Genomic DNA, 24,776 nt, shown 5'->3' with positions numbered 1-24,776 from the left:
AGGAAGGAAGGAAGGAAGGAAGGAAGGAAGGAAGGAAGGAAGGAAGGAAGGAAGGAAGGAAGGAAGGAAGGAAAAAAAGAAAAGGTTTTAACCCAATAATGACAGATTACTCCATTGGAAGGATTTTGAGAATTCAAGGGACTTTAATCCAACAATAAATATCAACAAGTAAAACTCACTGTGGAGGATAATAAAGGATTATAAGTAATGGTTGTAATGCTCAGGAACTTTGTGGTCTAATTAAGAAGCTAAGACTTAGACATATTAAAGGATAACAAAGAACATTCAAACGGTAACGCATTATAGCATTATTATGTAAGCTCACAAGAATAAGCACCTCCTGAGATACTTGCCAGAAGAAATTAGTGAGGTTGAACAGAACCTGAAAGAACATTCCAGATGAGAGCAAAAGGAAGTTCCTGGAAAGAGACTTGTATAAACTAAGAGACTCAAATGAAACCATACAAAAAGAAGTTCAAGCCAAGTGCCAGTGGCTCATACCTATTATTCTAGTTACAGAGGAGGCTGAGACCTGAGGACTGCACTCAAAGTTACACAGTGCAATGTGAAAGAAAGCTATACTGGGAGGCAGAGGAATCTGAAAGTCAGGCCAGCCTGGCTCAGTTTACAGATTATAAAGAGTTCAGGTTCTAGGAATGATAATGACAAGATAAAAAATGGTTTAACCTTGTGGCTGATTTGGATAAACTAGAATAAGGAATCTAGAAAGCAAATGTTCTGTATACTAATGATTTCTAACAGTGATGTCTGCAAAAAGCACCATTCCAATGCTAGAACATATGTAGGTTTTAGAATTTAGTCTCTTAGTCTGTGTATTTTAATTGGATCTGAGAGATAGATAATTCCTGTTATCAAATTCTAGATGTCTTCTTAATCATGTATGTAGTACTCCAAATCATTCTATTTCTCTCCTGAGAGGGGATGGCATTCAACATGGTATAGACAGCTTTGGTTTTTGTCTTTTGTTTTTATTTTTTATTTTTTTTTATCAATCGTGGGGCTTGAAATCTGGGCCTGGGCACTCTCCTTGTGCTCTTCAGCTCAAGGCGAGCGCTCTACCACTTGAGCCACAGCACCACTCCAGTTTTCTAGTGGTTTATTGAAGATAAGAGTCTCACGGAGTTTCCTGTCCAAGCTGGCTTTGAACTGTGATCCTCAAATCTCAGCCTCCTGAGTGGCTAGGATTACAGGCATGAGCCACCAGTGCCCAGCAAGCTTTGTATTTTTTGTATTCAGCTCTTTTGACTTCACTCCCTGGAAAGGAACTTACAGAGTTAGCTAACTCCTAGAGACAGTGCCTAAGAGCCTAGTTTTGATTCAAAAACCAATACCAAATCCATAATCCCAAATACCTTCTTTAATGGTCTCTTGTATCTGGGACACTATTCTCCTGACCAATCACCCAACGGATAATGGAAAACAAGGGCCACTCCTATGGACCAGAGTCTGGTGAAATTATTCAAACTATCCAGTCTAATAAACTAAATCCTGCTGAACTTGCTTACCTTGCCCTGCCCATTCTTCTTGGGGGAAAAATAATGGCAATAAAGGCAACAAAGACTCCTGTCTGTCAGTCTATCTGTCTCTCTGCCTGCTGATTTTACCTTGGTGTTTCCTTGTGTGGCCCCATGTGATACATCATGCCTCCTATTTTTAAGCAAAGCTGAGCATAACTTCTTCCTTCATAACAATCACTTCCATGTATATAATGATTACAACAACTTCTAGGTATAATTAAAATCATCTCTCTGGCTAGGTGTGGTGACTCACATATATAATCCAAGTGTTTTCAGAGACAGATCAGGAGGATCACAGTTTGAGGCCAGCATGGGTAACTGTTTACAATTCCTATCTCAATAAATAAAAAGGTTGGACTTGGTGGTGCACACATCATCTCAGCTATTTTAGAGGCACAAATAGGAGGATCTCATCAAGGCCAACTGAGCATATATACAAAACTCTATCTAAAAATTAACGAAAGAAAAGTTGCCTACTAGAACAACTCCCTTGAGTCCCCAGTACCTAGGGAGAAGAGAGAACCTTTCAAGAACTGATCCAAAAAGTTCTCAAAGCCAGGTGGATTATTTGACCTGTAAGCCCATTACCAGGAGCCTTACAGTTCTATATAACTATCCTCTCTCCTAGGCAAATAACTATCTCAAAGGCACAACCAAAATGACAGTTCTGAAAAGGGCATTCAGAATTTTCTGTCAAAATTCAAGTTCTGATCTGTTATTCTTTTTTATTAATTAATTGATTACTTTTATTAACTTTAAGTTGCTCACTCTTAACAGTTCACAGAAACGTTTTCTTTTTTCGGGGGGGCCAGTGTGGGGACTGAACTCTGGGCTTGGGTGCTGTCCCTCAGCTTTTCAGCTCAATGCTAGCACTCTACCACTTGAGCCATAGTACCACTTCCAGCTTTATCTGCTGAGGGTGGTGCTGAGGGATCGAACCCAGGGCCTCATGAATGTAAGGCAAGCACTCTACCACTGAGCCACCTTCCCAGCCCATTAAGTTCATTCTTATCAGTAGACTCTTACCTTATAATGGATACATAGCATTTTAACATATGATTCATAAGAATAGAAGGCTGTCTATCCTGCTTCACTGCTGTATCTACAGCATCCAGACCTGTGCCTGACATTCAATATATACACAGTACATATGTCTGAAGAATGGGCACAGATTGATAGAGTATCAGTACAGAGCCTGAAAGGCAAGACAATATCCAGGCTCCATTGGCAGTGTATTAAAAATATAAGTCAGGGAGGGAAGGGATAGTGGGAGAAAAACAAAGAAGTGGGTAACAATGTTTGACAAGAAATATACTCATTACCTTACTCACCTAACTGTAATCACTCTGTACAGTATCTTTATAATAAGAATATATTTTTTAAAAAATATATGAAGTCTAGCCAGTTGCTTGAAATTCATTCCTGTAATCCTAGCTACTTAGGGGGATGAGATCTGGGGATCAGAGTTCAAAGCCAGACATGCAGGAAAGTCTGAGAGACTCTTATCTCCAATCAACCACAAAAGCCCAAAAATGGAGCTATGGCTCAAGTGACAAAGCACCAGGCTTGAGCACAAAAGCTCCCATAATTCAAGCCCCAGGATTAGAAAAAAAAGAAAAAGAAAGGATTTTTAAAAAAAGAATATGAGATCTAGAATCAGAACAAAACTTATCTCCTTACTCTACCATTTGCTAAACATGCAGTTTTACATAGGTCACCTAACTTCTCAAAACCTCCAATCTTTCCTCTATGAAAACTGAGAAAACAAGCCAGGCATGGTTGGCTCATGCCTGTTACCCTAGCTACTCAGGAACTTGAGATCTGAGAATTTCAGTTCAAAACCAGACCGGGCAGGAAAAATCCATGTGATTCTTATTGCCAATCAACCACCAAAAACCTGAAAATGTTCAAGTGTTAGAGCACTAGCTTTGAGCATAAAAGCTGAGGATCAGCACCCAAGCCCTGAGTTCAGGCCCTAGGACTGGCACCAAAAAATAAAAGTAAAAAAGATTCGGAAAACAGAACCTACTTCAGAAGGAAAATACTAAACAAGACATCCCCTGTAAAACATTTATATTCTAGTTAAAATGGAAAAATAAATTCATGTTTTGGAGTCCCATATCATTATATTCATACCTCCATTTTAAATGAACAGCAATGACAGATGAAATATTTGTGTGTGTGTGTGTGCGAGAGAGAGACAAAGACAGAGAGACACAAAGAGAGACAGAGACAAAGAGACAGAGACAGAGACAGAGTGCTGGTACTGGAGCTTCAAATCAGGGCCTTGTGCTCTCACTTGGCTTTCTTACTCAGTGTCTGGAGCTTTACCACTTGAGTAATACCTGTAGGTCCAGCATTATTGCTGGTTAATTGGAGACTTTTCTACCTGGGCTAAGAACCATAGTCCTCCAACTCTCAGCCTCCTCAGATACCATGCCATGGATACCTGGCTAAAACATGTTTTTACAAGAAAAGTAAGCCAAGTGCCACAGGCATGTAATCCTAGCTACTCATGAAGCTGAGATCTAAGAATCAAGGTTTGAAGTCAGCTGGGACAGAAAAAAAATCCCTTATCTTCAATTAACTAGCAAAAAGCCAGAAATGGAGGGGTGGCTCAGTACGTACCAGTCTTAAGCCAAAAAGCTAAGCAAGAGTGTGATACTCTGAGCTCAAGCACCTGCACCAGCACCAAAAACAAAAAAAAAGAGGAAGAGGAGGAGAGAGGGAGGGAGGAAGAGGAAAGAAGGAAAAGAAAAAGATAGGAAAGGTAGGGTCATAACACAGTGATAACCAAGTGACCAGCATCTCCATGAACAAACAACAACTGAAACCTAAGCGATACATACAATTTTATGCATATTTGCTACAGCAAAGGTCAACTTCCAAAGGGTGTGCACACTCCCAATGAAGAAAGACACAAACGGAGAGGTCTGCCTACTACATGGAACTGAAACCTGGACTTCCCTGGCAGCTTTCCCTTACTTTACCAGAACACTGTCTCTAGTACCTCCCTACAACTAAAAACCACTGTTTTATTTCCTAAGTTTCCTCTTTGGTTTGTTCTGGCCTTACAAAGGCAGAAAGCAGTTCTCTTTACGTACTCCTCTTTTGTGCCTTCTTAACTCTCTTCTCTACGTCCAATCCATTTCTCATTTACATCCCTACACAGTAACCCTTTTAGATTTAACACATCTTAATAATTCCATGTCTAAAGGAAGCCTTTCCCAATTATTTACACATTGATGTATAAACCACCTCTTTCTATGGTACTAATGTAGAAAGCAGCAATTAAGTTACTTAGTGCCCAGAAAAAAAGCATACAAATTTTAATCTACTTCTAAAGCCAGAGAATACAACATAAGCAAAACTAATGCAAGTTCATTATTCACTCATATTTACTATGCAAAAATGAAAGTTTTAGGAAGCTTTGAATAATATATATTTGTTCTTTTATATAGGCAACTAATCCCCTGTGAATGACAATGTATCACTAATAATTCCTTCCCTAGTCATGGTATCAAAACTTACTTAGTGGGAAGGTTAGAACTAGGGTCTCTGAGAACACAGATGAACAACAAATTTAATTCTTAAAATATAATTTGTCAAAAAATATTACCAGGCTTTGGAGAAGATAGAGCAACAGATGAGAAATTTAAATTTTAGAAGAAGGTATAAAAACAAAGAGGGAAACAGGAAGAAGGTAGAAAACTGAGCTAGAACCTGACTTGTGATCAATAAGCCAAGAAAAACAATGAGGGGTGGGGTTAGGGATGTAGTTCAGTGATAGAGCACTTGCCTAACAGGTGCAAGGCCCCAAGTTCAATACACAGTAGTGGAGGAAAAAGAATGTGGGGTACTAAGATCTAGAAATGCCAGTTTCTCTAGCCCTCAGACCTTACCCACAGTAAGTTTGGGATACTCAACCTGAAATTCCATTAGCAAACCAATTAAAAAAGAAAGCCAGGCACATGCCTCAAGACTGAAACCCTATCTACTTGAGAAGTGAAGACTGAAGAGTCATGATTCAAGACCAACCCAAGGAAAAGAAATTCAGAAGACTCCATGTTATCCAATGGCTGTTTCCAGTTGCACATATCAGTTAACCTCTAAGGGAGAAGCACAATTGCTGGTGCATCAACACAGACCTGGCATTCTCAGCAACACAGGAAAGTACAAGTAGTAAGACCACAGCCAATGCATAAAGGAGCTGGAAGAGTGGCTCAAGTGTAGATTACCAAATGGTGAGGCCCTGATACAACCCCAATGCCAAAAAAAAACAACCCCGGAAGAAATGTATAACAATAGGTTCCACAACCTTTACAGCAGGATCAGCCCAAAACAATATTAGGAAAGAAAACAAGGGCAACCTCAGGTATGAATATAGATCCACAAATGCAACCAATTTATAAACTCATAAATCTAGAACTGTAACTCACAATCATATCAAAAGAATCATCACATAATGATTTCAACCAATGCAAAAGAAAATTTTGAAAACTGTAAAGCCCATCTATAATTTTCTAAACAAATCTTATCAAACTAAGAATAGAAACAAATTTATAGAGTACCTGCAAAAAATTTACAAAAATATTGTTCTTGATTGTGAAATATAGATTCTTCAGAAATAAGTTGAGCACTTTATGACTTTTATTTACCATGTAATAGAAAACTGAACCAGTAAGCAAGAAAACAAAACTGGCAAACTTGGCCATTGCATTAGTTGCAGAAAATCCAAGAAAAAATACCTCTAGACAAAATATAGGAATTAATCGTGTGTGTGTATGTGTGTGTGTGTGTGTGTTGAAGCCAGCAGTGAGAATGAATGAACTAAAACTAAAATTGTGGATAAATATTAGAAATAATGCTGAAAATAAAAGACAAGTCACAGTTGGTTCCTTACATGAGATCTTTTGTATTACACCAAAAGCCAAACGATGGGTTATTTAATAATTATACATACCCTTAAATAACTGTACATTTAAATGTTCAATTATACTCAGTTTTAAAAGAAAGACAATGAGCTAGGTGCCAGTGGCTCACCCCTGAGAAGGCTGATATCTGAAGATTTTAGTTCAAAGCCAGCCAGAAACAGGAAAATCTGAAACCCTTATCTTTCATTAATCACCAAAAGCTAGAAATAGAGAAGTGACTGAAGTGAAAGAACAAAAATCTTGAGCAAAAAGGCTCCAGGAAAGTATCCAGGCCCTGACTTCAAGCCCCATGAGACATAAACAAAATAAATAAAAAATAAAAAGAAAGAATGTGCCAGGAAGTTACTACCTCCAGAAGTGAGAAAGGGGAACACCTATATAGCTTATAGTTCTCAAAATGAGGCAGGAAGATGATATCAGGAGTTTCACTATTTTGTAGTAAACTCATTCCCTATTACAGAAATAAACAAAGTCAATGGAATTGTTCATATGATAGTCAACAGATTTAAGTGATCGGCTTAATTAAAGTTCCTTCCTGGTAAATGAAACCCCTCTTCCCAGATTTCATTCCCAGGAAGGTAACCACAGGAAACCACTACAAAATATGCCATGAATCAGTGCCTGAAATTCTGAGAAAGAAGGATATCCCTCAAAGAAAAGAGGGGAATCACAGTTATGGAGTGCCAACCATGATCCAGTTCCTGGGATGGAAGTTTCCATGTCTTCTCAGCAAATTCCACAGCACGCATACTGTCAGAAAAGATCATCTACTCCCACCAAATTAAGCACAATATCTCTTCAAACCATGAATAATGCCCACCAAGAATTAACTTGCAGAGTTTATAATTTAATTATGAGTATAGTTCTACAAGTGCATATAATCTGGCACCTGTCTAATATATTTGAGGCAAGAAAGACTTTAAACTTAATAGATCAAAAAGTCAAACTTTGTTCCAGCTTTAAAGGGAATATAAGATTAGCAAAGACATACAGATACACAAAGATCACAAACAACCCCACTAGTAATCAGAAAGATCTATTGTTAAAGCAGTGAATTTTGCATATCATTAACATATATTAATAAAGACAACCATCTGCAGGATTAAAGGAATTTTATATAACACTTAGATTTAAGTTTATATGACCTTTATAAACCAGCAACTTAGCAATAGCATCTACTACTTAAAATGTACACACATTTTCACCTAATAACTTGACATCTAGATACCCATACAGGAAAAATCCTCCACATTAAAAAAAATAAAAGAAGAACATTCTTTTTCAGCCATTTTTTGAAAAAGTGGGTATGCAGGTAAAAGGAAAAAAGAGGAAGGAAATACACATTCATCTATAACCATTTCAAGTAAAATGATCTATTTTATTTTCAACAGAATATTTAAAAGCCAAAATAATTAACCAAAACTTACTTCAAAAAGAAAGAGGATGGAGTCCAGCTCCTCCCTTTGTGATTTATTATTCCCTAGAAATTAAAAAATTAAAGTTACTATAGTGATATTTAAATATGTATATTATGAATTATATTAAAAGGTATCTTATTTAAGGTTCAATATACATATATCTAACCAAAAAATACCTAGATGGAGTATAGGGTACACACTAGGAATGCAGATAGAAAAAAGACAACAAACCTGGGTCCATATCTAATAGAACCACCTCTTACTAGTTGTGCAAACACAGCTCCCAAGTCATCACTACCCTTAGCAGGTAATTGGTTCATTTCTCAACTGGTTATTAGCTCAAATCATGGCAGAATATACATGGTTCTAGCATCATAATAAAAATAAGCATGCAGGACTGGGAAAGTGGCTCAGTGGTAGAGTGCTTGTCTTGCATGCATCAGGCCCTGGGTTCTATTCCTCAGCACCACATAAGCAAAAAAAAAAAAGCTGGAAGTGGTGCTGTAGCTCAAGTGGTAGAGCACTAGCCTTGAGCTGAAGAGCTGAGGAACAGTACCCAGGCCCAGAGTTCAGGCTCCAACAACCAACAACAACAACAACAAAAAAAAAAAAAAAACAAGCATGCAATTTGTAATATAAGTATCTGTATCTCTGGGCAAATGCACACTATAATGAAAATTATAAAACTATAGTATCTTTCTCCAACAGAAATTACCATTTATTGTTGATTCTGTGAATCAGGCATTATGTTAAACTATTTGGCTTACATCATTTAACTTAGGAATTGGCAAACTTATTCAGTAAGAGGCCAGATAGTATTTAAGCTTGGTAGACCTCTCTAGTAACCCTCAATTCAGCCTTATAAAAGTAGCCACAGGCAAAACATAAATAGATGAGAATGTGTCCAATGGAGGCTTACTTATAACTTTATTTATAAAAATAGTCAGCAAGATAGAAGTTTCAGGCCCCTAATCCTCACGGATCTATGGAGAAAAGGGAATGAGAGGGCGGGGGGTGGGGGGGGGGGGAAGGTTCGGGGGGTGGGCAGCCAGGGGCTACTGTTATAGTCCATTGAGGATATTGGCAGCTTCAGTGTCATCAATGGAGGCAATGAGAAAAGGCCAATGATTCTGGATGCATTCTGAAGGCAGTACCAGTAACTCCAAGGTTTGTACCTGAATAACTAGAAGGCTGAGGTTATCATAAAATGATTTCCATTACTCCCAGTAAACATTTTCTTTCATTCTGTTTTTTTCATTGTATTCCAGTAGAACAGAGATTATACTAAAAACAAGAAATTTCAAAACTCTCACCATTTCTATTTATTCTTAATTGAGTCTTTGTAATAGACCACAAAAAAAAGCCATCAAAAAAAGTCTCTTTCTCTATCCCTTAAATCTGGGATGCCACGTGCCTTTCTCTGACATTAGCAAATATGAGGCAGTTTGCTGAGCCTGGGACTCTTGAGTTAACCATGTGAGGGAAGCCAACCTACACTGCTGGCTGGTGAATGAGAAACCACCTCAGAGTACTAAGGCATTCTGGTTAACAGCTTGTCAATCAAGACATGAGAATGACACCATTCAATTACACTTGACCCCAGAAGCACAAGTCAGCCTAAACCAGAACTTTCCAGCAGACTTAGAGAGCCATATGCTGGACTATGATTGCTTGAAGGTACTCTTGTTTGGAGGAGGTTTATTCCATAGCATAAACAAATGAAGTCTTGAAGCATCACATTGTCCTAAACAAAAAGAATGTATGGAAGTAAGGGGAAAAGAGGGAAAAAAGAAAGAGAAAGAAGGGACTCTAAAAATGTTTGAATTTTATTTTTATAGTTGGGTTTTGTACTAAGATTACAGCATTTTTTCATTGCTATTTTAATTGTACACAGTATCACACTTTATTCCTTCACACATCTTTGAAAGAAAGTGAGAAGGAGCAGAGCTAAATAGTTCAATTAAATATTAGATCATTTCATATTGGAAGTAACTAAAAAACTAGCCAAATTTTTTTTAATTTATTTTAATTTCTCCCTCCTGTCCCTACCCACAAATTGCATAATTTATTTTTTATATAGTATACAATGAATAACATTGAAATAACTACCAATTTGCCAAATTTTTTTCTAATTTAAGTTCTAGGTTTATATCAATTTATAAATCATAGAAGTGGAAACTGAGAAATCTATTAAGAAAAACAATGCACTGGCAAACAGGGTTTACACACTCAAATATGACTTCATGGCTGAGTAGAGCCTAGATCATTCAGTAAGACTCCAAGCCATCTGCTCTATGTCAGACCCCACTGCAAATCTCTTCCCTTCCAAATCTCTTTTCTCCCATGCCTGACATCTGCTTCTGTTTGGCTAGAGCAATCATAGCACTTAACAGAAAGCCTTGAAGTTTTTCCTCTCTGCCCTAAAATGCCTCTTTGACTATACTCATTCTTCCTCCTCCTTTCCCTCCTTACATTAAGGTTACCCTGTAAACTCTTCTTCATTTCTCTTCTGTTTACTTTATACTGTCTCAACTCACTCCTGTAGTACCTACACCAACTTACTTCTCTCTTCTGCTGTCCATCTCCTCAGTCTGCCAATACAGGAAGATGTAATCCTTAACAACCTTCCCATGACTATTTTGAGACATAATCTGTCTTTTTTCACATGGTTATTCCCATGGGTAACTTTCCCCAGTCACTGCTCTGCCACTCTGTGTCCATCTGTTTGGCTCTTTACCTAGAACTGCCCCCTCAGTATTCAGCAATGTGCTCTCATTTTCTAGTCATGCTACACCTTACCTTTCTGTGTTATCATGTTTTCTAATTTTTCATGCCTAAAACTCTGTCTTCCCTGAGCTTGTGAAATAACACTTTCCTGGTTGTTAGTCCAATAGGCTCCTTTCCCATAGCTTGGCATGCTCCTTTCCCAGGACCTGGCAGGCACCTTTCCCAGAGTGTTCATCATAGGTTCATTTGGTGCCGGCAGTAAATAGAACCCTAGGCCCATTTTATGCAGGCAGTAAATAATCGGCCTCCTTGCCCCTTACCTTGAGATGATTCTCCATTGGGGCAGTTGCAGCCATATAAAGTAACCTACAGTATGTCCAGCTGCAGGCCCCTTATCTACTACTTGGGAGTTGTCATAAATCCTAGCCCACCATGATGAAGTCCCTGGCCCAGACATCTACATCAAGGTTCCTGCCTCCTAGCCCCTTAGATTATATACGCCACCTCAGACAAAGACTGGGCTGCTTCTCCCTGTGAGAATTGGCCTTGTCAGTCCCTTTACTGGCAATAAACTTTTCTTTCTTTGTTCTATATGCCTGGGTGTCAAGTGGTTTTCTGGAAGGTCCTAACCCTGGTATCTCATTACCTTACTCATGTAACTGTAACCCCTCTATACAGTATCTTTACAATAAAAATATTATTTAAAAATGTTCTTAAGAGCTCTGACTACCTGAAATGAAGTACAGACTCCTTAGCCTAGAATTCAAAGCTCCTTGCAAGAATAATATGGTTTCCTAAAGCTTTCTATCATATACTTTATGTTTCAAGAAAAAGAAATTAATTTCTCACATGTGTTCTAAGCATCTACTTGTCTTTGCTCAGGTTCTACAGTGCTATTCTCTTCCACCTAAAGTCCTACTTTGAGCCCCATTCACTCTACCAACAAGAAGGGGAAAGCAAGGTAGAAGGCTGAATATACTACCAATGGTCAATGATGCTATCAATCACACCTATGTAAAAAAAAAAAAAAAAAGAAGAAGAAGAAAAAAAAAACTCAATAGGAGAGTTCCAGGAGCTTCTAGTTGGTGAATAAAAACACATCTACATGCTTGGAGGGTGGTGAACACTAACTCCCAGGGAAGGAAGTTCCTATAGAATGGCCTTCCAAACTTCCCTGTATAACTATTCATCTGGCTATTCATTTGTATCATTCTAAATGTGTACTACTTGTAAAAAATGGGTAAACATGTTGTAACAAATGGATAAATAAGTTAGGTGTTTCCCTGCATTCTGTAAGCTCTCTAGCAAAGTGATAAAATCAAGAATGAGAATCCCAATGATAACTAGTAGATACTAGGGACAGGTAAACTTGGACCTTGCAACTGGCATTTGAAGTATAAGCAGTCTTGTGGCGCTAAGACTTTAACATGTAGGATGTGACACTATCTTCAGGTAGCCTATGTCAGAACTAAAGTGACTCAGAAGTCACATGCTGGTGTCCACTAGACACTGGCATCAGAATGTTGTGTTAAGTTGTATGAGAGAATAGGGAAAGCAGATTGGTTTATTTTGCCTAACTAAAATAACTTTTCAAATAGATTATATGAAAACAAAACTAAAAGAGCAATGGAGCTAATACTCATTAGCATGTACTACTATGTGATAAATTCAGCCCTGAAATCCTATGATACTTGTTGATCTACCTCTTTAATGTTGACAGAAGGAAGCTAACCCAGAGAAAGGATAACTAACCTGCCCCAAGAGAGACAGCCAAAAAGATGGGGTCATTCTGCCAACTAAATATAGAAGGATGTGAAGTCTGGCATTATTGGTGTTCCTTTCAAAGACTATTTTACATATAGGCATAACCAATACAAAAAGACAAACCTAATACACTAATAATATTTATGAGAGGAAATCTAGGAAATCTTGCATAGTGCTTTGCTTCTGCAAAGCCGTACTGGAGGTCTTCTGTTTTCACTTCAAACTCTGTAATGGACTTTTAATGGAGTTTTTAAAATATTTTGTTATTTTTCATTCCTTCTTTTTAGGTTAATCATTCCTTTGGAACTCATGCCTTCTGTGATTTAATTAACACCTGTATAAGTGAAAGCTCAAGGGAAGCCAAGATGCCAACCGGGACACCATGATCTCACATACTGGCTAAAGGCCAGCAAAGGAAGAAAGCTAAAATAAAAGCTAAATAAAATATATACAAATTATAAAAGTTCCCGAATGTTTTTCAAAAATGAAGAAAAGGCTTACCTTTTAATTTCAAACTATTTTCCAGTGTTACAAAATTTTCATAGAAGATGAAATATATCTGAGAATAGTTGGTCTCAAAAAACTGCTTAAGATCACTTGCATCCACATTATCTGAAAAGAAAAGTTTCCATTTACACCATTATTAGAATTTAGAAACAATCTTTTCAGGAACAGAAAGTATGCTAGCCTTTTAAAAGACAAAACTCATTCCATTTATTATTTTCCCCTGAGAGTTCTAAATTGCACCTGGGGCATCATCAACCACAAAGACCTGTGGCAGAAGGTTTTAACGTGACTCCAGGAGGTTAGGAGTGATGGGGCACAAGTACTCACTCAAAAAGACCAACTGGAAAAGCAGGTAGGTTTGGGGAAAGACAAGATCACTTCCTAATAGGGGAAGTCTGACTCTCACACCTCTGAGGGTCAAAGTAGTTATCTATTACCAACACATTTTTGTACATTTTCCTTAGCTAGTAGCTATTTGTGCCATTTACAGGGTCCTAACTAAGGAGTTAATGCTTTAGAATAACAAACTTGCTAACTAGAGGGAAATTATAATAGTTTTCTTAAAATTCTTTAAGGATTACTCAAAATTTATTTTTTAAAAAAGTGTTGTCATTCAATCTGTAACAGAATGGTGTCACTGCTTTTTCAGTCTAAACATTGTAAATGTACATAACCATATCCACTGCTATCTTCAAATTCTATAAAGCTAAAAATAATAGTACAGATCTTCAGAATTATGTTCCTTTGGTTAACATATAAGGCTAGTCCATGTAAAACTCTTCCCTGATTCTGTGAAATAATGCTCATAAGGTGTTTGTAAAGGCATATGAACTGCCAATTTCACATATTCACTTTACCAAAATAGACCTGAACACAGAGCTGCAGAAATTCCTAGTAACTAATGAATTTACCAGCATGAAAATTAATAGTAATAAAATTAGCGTCATCAATCCATATGCATAATATCATTCTCATGAACTACACAAGCTTACCAAAGAATCTTTGAGGGCCTTACAGAATCCGCCAGTTCCAAGGAAGGATTTTGCACATATTAATTCCAGTGTAAACTACAAGCCCATCCACTACTAACTGCCTTCTGTCGGAAGCACACTAACCCTAGCCAGCTCCCATTTACCCTTCATGGTCAGTTAATACAACCCCACCCCACACTCAGACTAGGTCTGTACTTTCACTGTGTGAGCTTTACCCTGTTCTTCCCCTATTCTAAAACATGACAAAGAAAGGCTTTACTCAATGGGGAGGAGGGGAGAATGTAACCACAAACTTTCTTCAGATAGACTGTCTTGATCCACTCATTCACTTATTAAGCCCCTTCCCATGCCAACTAAATGTGCCCTGGGCTAGGAAAGAGAGTAAGACCAGAGGCTTAGGTGAACAAACCTGTCATAAGCCAAGCTGGTACAAGTAAGGGAATAAATAACAACCCAAAACTAAATAACAGGAGGTTTGCTTTATGCTTTAAAGACATTTTCATGAATGCATGCTATTCCAACCTCACCACAACCCGTTGGTCTAAAGAAACCTCAGAATCAGAATCTCCTATGAGCTGCCCAAGGTAACACAGTCAGGATGTAGGGAGAATTTCTGCTGGGGACTTCTGACTCCAAGCCATGACTACACAAAGCCCTCCAAGATAAATGAGAGTAAATCAACAGTGGGAGTCAGGTCAGGAATATAGAAGAAGTAAATGATTCCCTTAAGAATGAGCAGAAAGCTATACAAAAAGGAGCAGAAGGAAAAGTCCAAGGTAAGAAATAAGAAACCAGAGAGGGAGTACACAGAAGTAGCAACTTAAGCACCTTCCCACAGCCAAACAAAACAGTGAGGGAGAGAGAGGGGGAGAGACAGGAGATAGGCAGCAGAACCAGATTAGAAACAGCCTTTGATCCTCAGTGTCTGACAGGGAGGATGCTAGCATATTACCTTACTATCACAAAACTCAGAGAAATACGCCCAAATTAACCACAGGGAAACAAGTAGCAAACTACCTTGCAGAATTTGCCAAATGCCAAATGCCAAATCCGCACACCATGCCAAAGACCATCCTCTCCTACACATTTGTCCAGCTCAACTTCCTATTAACAATTCCTCCATACCTAGCTAAAAGGCAACATTAAAGCTGAGAACAAAGCCCTGGGGCAGTTCAATCCACAGAAGCTACAGAATCATAGACAACTTAAACATTCTATTCCTCAATCCCTTCTGAAAAATGGGGCTAGAGATAGTTCTTATGTTTCAGGGCAACTGTGAAGATAAAATGAACATGTGTCAAATACTTGTAAGAGTGTCTATAAGTCAGCATTAAATAAATGTTAGGGTGTTTTATTTTTTATACCTAGCTTCTGGCAAAGGCCATCTCAACAGACTCACCTAACTATGATGAGCGGCCATTTCAATGACTCAGAAATTCATATACTTAATCAGACCATCCCATATTAAATATCCCTTAATCTCAATACAACAGGAAACACTGCCAACAAACACACTCATGAAACTAGTGGGATTATCCCTTTATCTCCTTTCACATATAATCCTTCTCAATGGCAATTCTACAGCTTTTTAGCTACAAGGGCCATAAAATAATCTCATGGAAACCTGCCTTAGCAGACTGCTAGAAAGCACCAAATGAAGAGGGGAAGTATTTATCCCATTCAGAATCTCCAGTGGGAGCCTGTCAAGAAGCTCATGCTCTGCTTCTCTCAGGTCAGGAATGACCACTCACCATCCTATCCTTCCACTCAAATGCCCTGGATAATGGCACTGAAGACCTGATAATCAAAATCATAAGTAGTAATAGAGGAAAGAGATAAATGAAGAATTATAGGTAAACTTGGCAATTTAATAAAAGTCACTTACAAACACTCAATAAGAAAAATAATGAAGTACAATAAACAGGTGGCCAGACAGAAATGTTGTCAAGAATACTTGTCACTAATGATGCACCATTACTTTCAAGCTAATATGATTCTGACTTCCCATTCAAACAACTGCCTAGCTTAGTGTTCTTTTCCTCTCTTGCCAAGGTTTGTAAAAAGGCAATTCATTATTCCTTCCCTCCAACCACACCTCTGGATGGTGCCCACCCACACTTATTCAGGCATTATCTCCTACCTACTTTGTCAAAAAGGTGCTTAGAGATGGCAAACTATTGCCTAGGAGAGTCTGAGGTAGCTGTTGGGTTTCCACGAAAAAAGTCATGGAACACAACTGAACCCAACCCAACAGCAGAGTACCAACCCCATGTAACCTGCAATCATTAGTAGAAACCACTCCAGTCAGCACAGACCCAGAGCAAGGGAGGAAAAGGGATGCTTGTTGCTGTTAGGCTCATGCAAGCAGCAAAGGCACAGGATGATTTGTTATGAAACACTACTGTGGAAATGCCAATGCAGAAGAAGAAACTTAGCACAAAACAGCTTCAGTGCCATGAGAGCCAGTAAGTCTATGAGAGTACCCCCAAATGTAGCACTGCCCCCTCCCTTAAAGAAGGAGAAGTCGGGAAAAAAAAGTAATCCAAGTAACAGTTTGCTGCTACAAACCTTCTGTCAACAATGACCTATGCTGGCTAGACTGTCAGGAAGGCCTCTTCCTTCTGACAACAGCCAATGTACCTGAGAACTTCCTGTACACGCAGTGAAGTGCTATAAAGTGCTAACCATAGGTAAATACCTTATCTAGGTGGCCTCATCTAGGAAAAAAGACAAAATTTACACAGGAAATGTCCAAGGAATCTATGCTTCAGTGGTCCAGCAATACTTTTAATATCATCATTACTATTAAAGGGAAATTCATATCTTAAAAGGGCCTTTTTATAAAGACTTTTAAAATGTCTGCTATGCTGATTAAATGCAAATACAGAAGCAATGGAAATACTAGTTTACATAGCAGAAAGCTTATCAGACAAGTCTTCAGCCCTCCAGTGATCAGAATCTGAAACTGAGATGTGATCAAGAATAGGATAAGCCAGGCACCAGTGGCTCACACCTGTATTCCTAGCTACTCAGGAGGCTGAGATCTGAGGATCACTGTTCAAAGCCAGCCCAAGCAGGAAACTCCGTGAGACTCTTATTTCCAATAAACCACTAGGAAACCAGAAGTGGTCCTGTGGCTCAAGCAGTAGAGTGCTCGCCTTGAGCTAAAGAGCACAGGAACAGCACCCAAGCCCAGAGTTCAAGCCCCACGACCAACAACAACAACAAAAAAAGAATGGGATAGAATGAGAAGGACAAAGAAGGAAGCATAGAGTCCCTTCAATCCCCTTAGCTAAGACATGTTCAATTCCCCCTCTCACTAGTCAGCGAGTTTACTGGTCTCAGCAGATCCTCATACTTGTGTGCCTCAGTCTCTCCCACCATCCCATAAACAGTGTCAGATCTCCACACAGCCAAGGAAACAACATTGAAAGAATTTAACAGTCAGTAGGATTTAGATATGTCAATAGGCTTGATTAATCCCTTCCTACAAACAAGAAAAAGTCATTCCTGAAGATCATAGCAAATAAGAAAATGATTTTTTAAATCATGGCAAAACCCTTATAAAAATGGACAAAGAGGGGCTGGCAAGGTGGCTCAGTGGTAGAGCACTTGCCATGCATGCATGAGGCCCTGGGTTCGATCCTCAGCACCACATAAGCAAAAAGAAAAAAGCCAGAAGTGGCGCTGTGGCTCAAGTGGTAGAGTGCTAGCCTTGAGCTGAAGAGCTGAGGGACAGCGCCCAGGCCCAGAGTTCAGGCCCCATAACGGGCCAAAAAAAAAAATGGACAGAGATTTCTTCAGACTAGAAAAAGTGGTCAAGGCTTCTACCCTAGATACAAGATTAATATGACAGAATAGCAAACAATGAAGAGCCACTCTGCAACTATATTCCTAATATATTTTCAAGATAATGATAGCAAAAAATGTATGCTGACCCCCTAAATAGCTGACAAAATTCATGTTACTAACTTATCTAATATTTATGCACCATCTACTATGTCTCCAGGCTATGTTAGAAAAAAAAGAAGCATCCCACTCAACAGCAAAACTTTTAAACATGCCATTATTACTTTGAAAATGAACTTATATTAATTTAACAAGCGATCAAAATCAGTGCTAGGCAAGCACTCAACAACTAAGCTACATCTATGACCCTTAAAAAGTTATTGCAATTATCATCATCATATTTATCACACACACGTATGTATTTTATGCATGCTAAAAATTGATACATAACTATTATAGAAGTAAATATTAAAACTTCTCTGTTTAAAAATTAAAATATGACTGGGTTGGGTGATGGTGACTCAGGCCTATAATCCTATATACTCAAGAGGCTGAGATCTGAGGATCAGTGTACAAAGCCAGCCCAGGTAGGAAAGTCCTTGAGACTCTTATCTCCAATTAATCATCAGAAAAACCAGAAGTAGAGCTGTGACTCAAAGTGGTAGAGCACTAGCCTTGAGAAAAAGAGCTCAGGGACAGGGCCCAGGCCCAGGCTCCGAGTTCAAGCCACATGTTCATACCACCATCACCAACAACAAATGGCTGGGCACCGGCAGTTCATGCATGTATCCTAGCCAAATATTCCGGTTCAAAAGCAGCCAGGGTATGGAAGTCCATAAGACTCTTATCTCCAATAAATTACCAAAAAAGCCAGAAGTGAAGCTGTGGCTCAAGTGGCAAAATACTAGCCTTGAGCAAAAGCAGCTCAGGAGCAGTACCCAAGCACTGAGTTCAAACCCCAGGACTAGCATACACACACAAAAAAATTAAAATATGTCCTCTTCCCCACAATTCCCTCTGACTCAATTAAAAATTGGTAGGGATCAGAAACTCTGACTGCAGACAAGTATTACAAAGAATTCCAAAAAGAAATCCAATGTAAGTCACTCCTGTGTTGGGGAGGCCACTCCTCCTGCAGATTCATCAGATAGATTCCCCAAAATTTGATCCTCATCTCTGGCTTCTAGTCCAAGGTCTGTCCCCAAATCCAAATACCAACAGCAAATTTCTTCCAGTGTCCTACTTCAAAGTCAGATCAGAAAAGAAACTCTATCCCTAGCCCCAGAGTTCCCCCACATCCTCAATGTTCCCTAACCTTCTCATCTCTTATATATCTTTTCCAGTCTAAGATTATTTATGAAACTTCTGCAAAGCTTTACAAATCAAAAAGTCAGCCAAGCGCTGGTAGCTCCCGCCTATAATCCTACCTACTCAGAAGGCTGAGATCTGAGGATCACCGTTCAAAGCCAAACCTGGCAGGAAAGTCCATGAGACTCTCTTCCAATTAACCATCAGAAAATTAAAAGTGGAGCTATGGCTCAAAGTGGTAAAAGCTCCCAGTACCTGAGTTCAAGCCCTACAACTGACAAAAAAAAAAAAAAGAACTAAAAGATCAAAATCCATTTAACAAGTATACTTTTTACATACTTTAAGTGTCAAAAATATTTCTAGGGCTAGGAAGGTGGCTCAGTGGTAGAGTGCTTGCCCTGTATGCCTGAGGCCCTGGATTCGATTCCTCAGCACCACATAAGCAAAAAGAAAAAAGCTGGAAGTGGCGCTGTGGCTCAAATGGTAGAGTTCTAGCCTTGAGCTGAAGAGCTGAGGGACAGTGCCCAGGCCTAGAGTTCAAGCCCCAAGACCGGACCCCCAAAAAAAAAATTTCTAAAGAAGTACCATACTTTTGATCTTCATTTACTTTTAGGCATTATACATACATATTTAATAAAGAACTACTTCTGAAATCATTCAGAAGCTAACTAATAATGTAATCAAGGCAATTTTGGCCCCTTCCTGAGTCTACTCCATACTGTCAGAGTAACAGAGGTCCTTCTTTGTTCCTTGTAAAAAAAAAAAAAAGAAAGAAAGAAAAAGTCCTATCCTCTCTTCTTCACTTGGCTACCATAAGCTTCCTAAAAAAACAGATTCAGTAACAAAACTATATTAGAAGGAATCTCAGGCCACATCAGGAGACATTGCATCAGGCTTATATTCAGGTTTCTATCATGATAAATCCCTTGTTTCCCAAGATCCTCACCTCTTACTATCATCCACACATAACTCTGGGCATCCCTAATTCAATCCTCCCACTTACTTCATCCAAGAAAGCTCATGAAATCTCCTCTTCCCTACTATATCCCTAACCATCTCCCCCTTCTCCTGGGCTCCTCCTAAAAACCAGCAGTTCCTTGAGAACAGTTTCCCTTACAGTTATCAGAGAAGGCTTTTGTCTTCTCTCTACATATCACTTGACCTAGATGATATGTGTGGCCTCCCTGCTCCCACTACAATTTCCAGACCATTCTGGTCCTTACCATCTCACACATAAAAAGTTCTCTTTGCTCCTCATAGTATCTGTCTATACACCAACAACCTCCATCAACTAGAGTGGTATAGTGTGACCTTCACACACCCCAGGCGTTTTCCAAAGATTCCAGATTCTCTACTAACCAGTTCTGTCTTCATTCTTGATGATTTCAACATTTACCAGGATGATGCCTAACTTCCTCATCTCTAATGAGGCTGTCTGACACCCTACTTCCACCATCCACACCCACAGCAAGGTATAAGACCTAGTCATTACTTCTCACCTCCAAAGTCTCAATTTCAAACAATTCGTTCTCCTGTTACTTGCCATTTCTTCTTTCTCCTGCTCATAACCTGTTTATACCCAAATCCTAACAACAGTTTAACCCTACTGGCTTCTTGACTCTGAACACCCAACCACCTTACCACTGTATATAAGGTCCCTAAAGTCCTGTCTTTCTTTCCTCTGATCTCTATTCAATTATCCCTTTCATTGCCACTCAACCTTCCTGTTCAACATATTTACTCAATAAAATCCTAGTCTTGCCAAGAGCTGGAGGCTTATGCCTATAATCCTAGATAGGTAGAACTGAGTAATACAATTTGAAGCCAGCTGGGGCAGGAAAGACCATGAGACTCTTATCTCTAATTAACCACCAAAAAGCCAGAAGTGGAGTTTGTGGCTCAAGTGGCAGAACACTAGCCTTGAGCAAAAAAGTTCAGGCCAGTGCCTAGGCCCTCAGTTCAAGCCCTAGGATTGGCAAAAAAAAAATTAATAATTTTAGTCTTAGTTTCAACCTTGATTCAAGTGAAATTATTTTTGGGGAGCCTAGCACATTGGCCTGTGTGAAATACAAATGATTTTTTCACTTATGTCATATAATAACAGACACTTTAAACTCGCCCACCCAATGAAGGTATCCAGGGATATCCAGCTTTGGTTGCTCCTGCCCTGAAGAGGTGCATACTCTCAATCCAATGGCCAATGTTCAGCCCTCCTTGTGCCAAGAGCTGATATACATGTGCCCTGTGCCTAAACTCCACTAGCCTGACCCACAAGAAAGACTGGAGGCTAGAAACCTGGCATTATACTTTGGAGGCATATTAGAGCATAAATTACATATTCTTATCTGCTGTATATAAACTTGTCTTTTTACCTTCATTGATAGACTTGTTTCTTAAGCACATTATAACAATGCTGTACATACTAGTTATACTGTTAAAATTTGGAAAAGATTTATCTATAAAGGAAAAAGAAAGAGGATGGATACTTTGTGGTGCATTGCAATGGGGTGGGGGGAGAAATAGACTGACAGTAGGTGGGTTCTTGTGGGAGGGGACTGAGCTGGTGAGGAAGATAAAGGAAGTTGAATACTGTCCAAAGAGATTATTTGCAACTATGAAAAATAGAACAAGGAAACTTGCTGGGAATTCTTTTTTGGAGGGAGGACAGGGAGTGTGTTAAAGGGGGTGAAGTTGATGGAATACAGCATAAATATGTGGAGATGAAACAATAAAATCACCCCATAATATAAGCTTAAAAACACCATAAAATATACATTTATACTTTATTATTGAGTTCATTTCCTTAGAAATTCTACATAGCATTGCAAAAAAGTGAGAACAGCCTAGAGCAGACACTGTTGGATCCACTCCAGCTCACCACCCCCTACAAATAGACCATTACTCTTCCTAACAGAGCCTTGTTTGTTCAGGGACTTTCCTCCACAAAGTGATGCCCCTCGAGGGTGGGGGGTGGTTCTAGCCAGTTCTGAATACTAGGGGTGAGACCTGATGCAGCTGAGTCAATTATGGTGGCAGCATACATCTTGCCAGTAACTTATAAGGGCTCAAACCTGTGACCCAATGCTGGAGAGTCCAAATAGAAGGAAGTCTGATGGCGGTATCTGTGAAATGATTCATAATCCTTAAAGGGACTTAAGAAGATATGCCTGTGAATATTATTCTATCTGAGTGGCTCTGGGCATTTCTTCACATTAAAGATAATCCTGCAACACTAACAATGTAAAAGCAGAGGCAGAAAGAGCCTGCACTGTCAATATCACTGAGTTGCTAAATTAATCCAAGAGTTGTCTTTGTTTTAGACCTTGGTTTGGGGGGTTTGATTTTGTTGTTTTTTGTTTTGTTTTGTTTTGTGTCGGTTGTGGGGCTCAAACTCTGAGCTTAGGCACTCCCTCAGCTCTTCAGCTCAAGGCAAGCGCTCTACCACTTGAGCCACAGCACCACTTCCAGTTTTCTAGTGGTTTGCTGAAGATAAGAGTCTCATGGACGTTCCTGCCCAGGCTGGCTTTGAACCCTGATTCTCAGATCTCAGCCTCCTGAGTAGCTAGGATTACAGGCGTGAGCCACTGGTGCCCGGCTTGATTTTGTTTTTTATTCCAGGGAGTGTTTTTGCCTTTGTTTTGATATGGTCTTACTATATAGCTCAAGATGGCCTTGCCTCCAATTCAACATTCTCCTGCTGAGTACTAGAATTGGCCTGGGACCTCTTTTATAGGAGAAAAATATCCTTATTGTTTGTTTATATTTTTGTTTTCTGTTACTTGCAACCAAAAAGAGTCTTATAGATAGCTGACATATATTTGACAGCAGCAATAGTGTGCTGTCAAATTTAAAGGCTGTCAAATTTAAAGTGTGTGTCAACTGAAATGGTTGTAAAAATTATATTCATTCCACTTTATTTCCTAAGGTAAACAATTTTCATTTCTTTAAACTTATAAAGTAAACCAGATGTCAAAGCAAAATTGTTAGAAATAAGATGTTAATATTTTGTTATCCAAGACTGACAGAAGTCTGTGTGTAAAAAACAATTGTGTATTAAAATATATAGCTAGAGCTATTAAAAGTATGGCTATTTGTATTTAAAATATTCATGTCAAAAAATTCTTAAGTGGAAAGTTCAATAGATATCAAATTTGTTCAATAGATATCAAGTATCAATATGATATCAAGTACCAATACATATCATATACCATATATACCAATACATACCATATATACTAATAAGTTCAAATCAAATGTATCTGTATATTTATATATATTAAATATATTCATTTCATAGAAATCAAGTTATATCAGACTTTTTAAAGTCAAATGAACTATTGCTTTGCCTTTTCTTGATCTTGGGGCTAGCCTATACTACAGTGTGAACTACACACTAGGGAAAAGTCAAAGAATACCACTTAAACTCAAGGCCTAGGTGATGTTAGCTGTTTTTGCTCAAAGCTGGTACTCTACCACTTGAGCCACACCTCCACTTCTGGTTTTTGATGGTTAATTGGAGATAGTCTCACAGACATTCCTGCCAGGAATGGCTTTGAACCACGATCCTTTGACCTTAGCCTCCTAAACAGATAGGATTATAGGCATGAGACACTGGTGCCTGGCTCTTTTCCATTCTTAACAACTAAGGAAACACTAAGGAAACAAAAAAGGAGTAGAGAAGATGGGAGAGCCATCAAATAATGTTCTGTGTCAAATAATTATTATTAATGATAATAATAAAAGCTTACAAAGTAGCTTTGCAATAGTGACTCAATTAACCCTCCAGCAACAACAGGAAGCAGGTAGGATTTTTAATGCCTGTAGGAAGAATGGTCAGAAAGAAAGGGCGGCTCACCAGCAGGTCTGGTACTCACACAGTCAGGATCCCATATTGCTCAACTGATGATAGATAAGGTATTGAGAAACATACCTGGAAATATGTTTTTGTTTTAAAACAAGGAAAGAACGTAGGAGATGGTGTAAGTCACAAAATTAAATAGTTATTAAACTTAAAAGAAGGTCCAGAAGTTGGTTGACTTTAAAAGGCCATTAAAGCCAGATTCCAAGAGAACGACCTTTCTTTAGAGCAAATTAAAAAGAGGGCTTCCCTATGAAGTTACCTCAGCAAAGACTCAGTGCAGTGGTCTTCCATGAGGAGCTAATTTTTGCTTCCAGAAAATCATCATTCTTCCCTTACCAGTCAGCAGACCAGACACTGTCACTCTACTACAAACAACTGACAATCTTTACCCTGTTTGCTAGGAGGAATTCCCAGGCACACAATAAACTGACAGTATGTAAGAGACTGAAACTCACAATCTGAAGAATGGTGGTAAAGAATTTATTATGAGGGGTTGGGAAGGTGGCTCAGTGGTAGAGTGCTTGCCTTGCATGCATGAGGCCCTAGGTTCGATTCCTCAGCACCACATAAGCAGAAAAAAAAAAAAAAGCTGGAAGTGGTGCTGTGGCTCACGTGGTAGAGTGCTAGCCTTGAGCTGAAGAGCTGAAGGACAGCACCCAGGCCCAGAGTTCAGGCCCCACGGCCGAACCAAAAAAAAAATTTATTATGAATCTAATGGATTATGACAATAGCAAATTTAAGGATTTATGTAAGTCTTCTCTTACCAATAACCAAAAATATCCAAGAAATGTTATGTCAAAATAATAGTGTCAGGCTGGGAAGGTAGCTCAGTGGTAGAGCGCTTGCCTTGCATGCTCAAGACCCTGGGTTCGATTCCTCAGCACCACATAAGCAAACAGAAAAAAGCCGGAAGTGGCGCTGTGGCTCAAGTGGTAGAG

The 24,776-nt window shown here is 38.9% G+C and overlaps 1 protein-coding gene across 1 annotated transcript in view; it reads right to left on the bottom strand.

Moving 5' to 3' along the window:
- Ralgapa2 (Ral GTPase activating protein, alpha subunit 2 (catalytic)) overlaps positions 1-24,776 on the bottom strand; it is a 304,448-nt gene that overhangs the window by 263,569 nt on the left and 16,103 nt on the right. Inside the window, exons 2-3 of the mRNA XM_013027112.1 lie at positions 12,883-12,993; positions 7,900-7,952 (exon numbers count right to left, since the gene is read on the bottom strand). Coding sequence (XP_012882566.1) covers positions 7,900-7,952; positions 12,883-12,993 — 164 coding nt within the window. The remainder of the gene's footprint in view (positions 1-7,899; positions 7,953-12,882; positions 12,994-24,776) is intronic.

This window comes from Dipodomys ordii, unplaced genomic scaffold (assembly GCF_000151885.1).
Source record: "Dipodomys ordii isolate 6190 unplaced genomic scaffold, Dord_2.0 Scaffold99, whole genome shotgun sequence".
In the NCBI taxonomy this organism is placed as follows: Eukaryota; Metazoa; Chordata; class Mammalia; order Rodentia; family Heteromyidae; genus Dipodomys; species Dipodomys ordii.
This window is presented reverse-complemented; position numbering and strand designations above follow the sequence as displayed.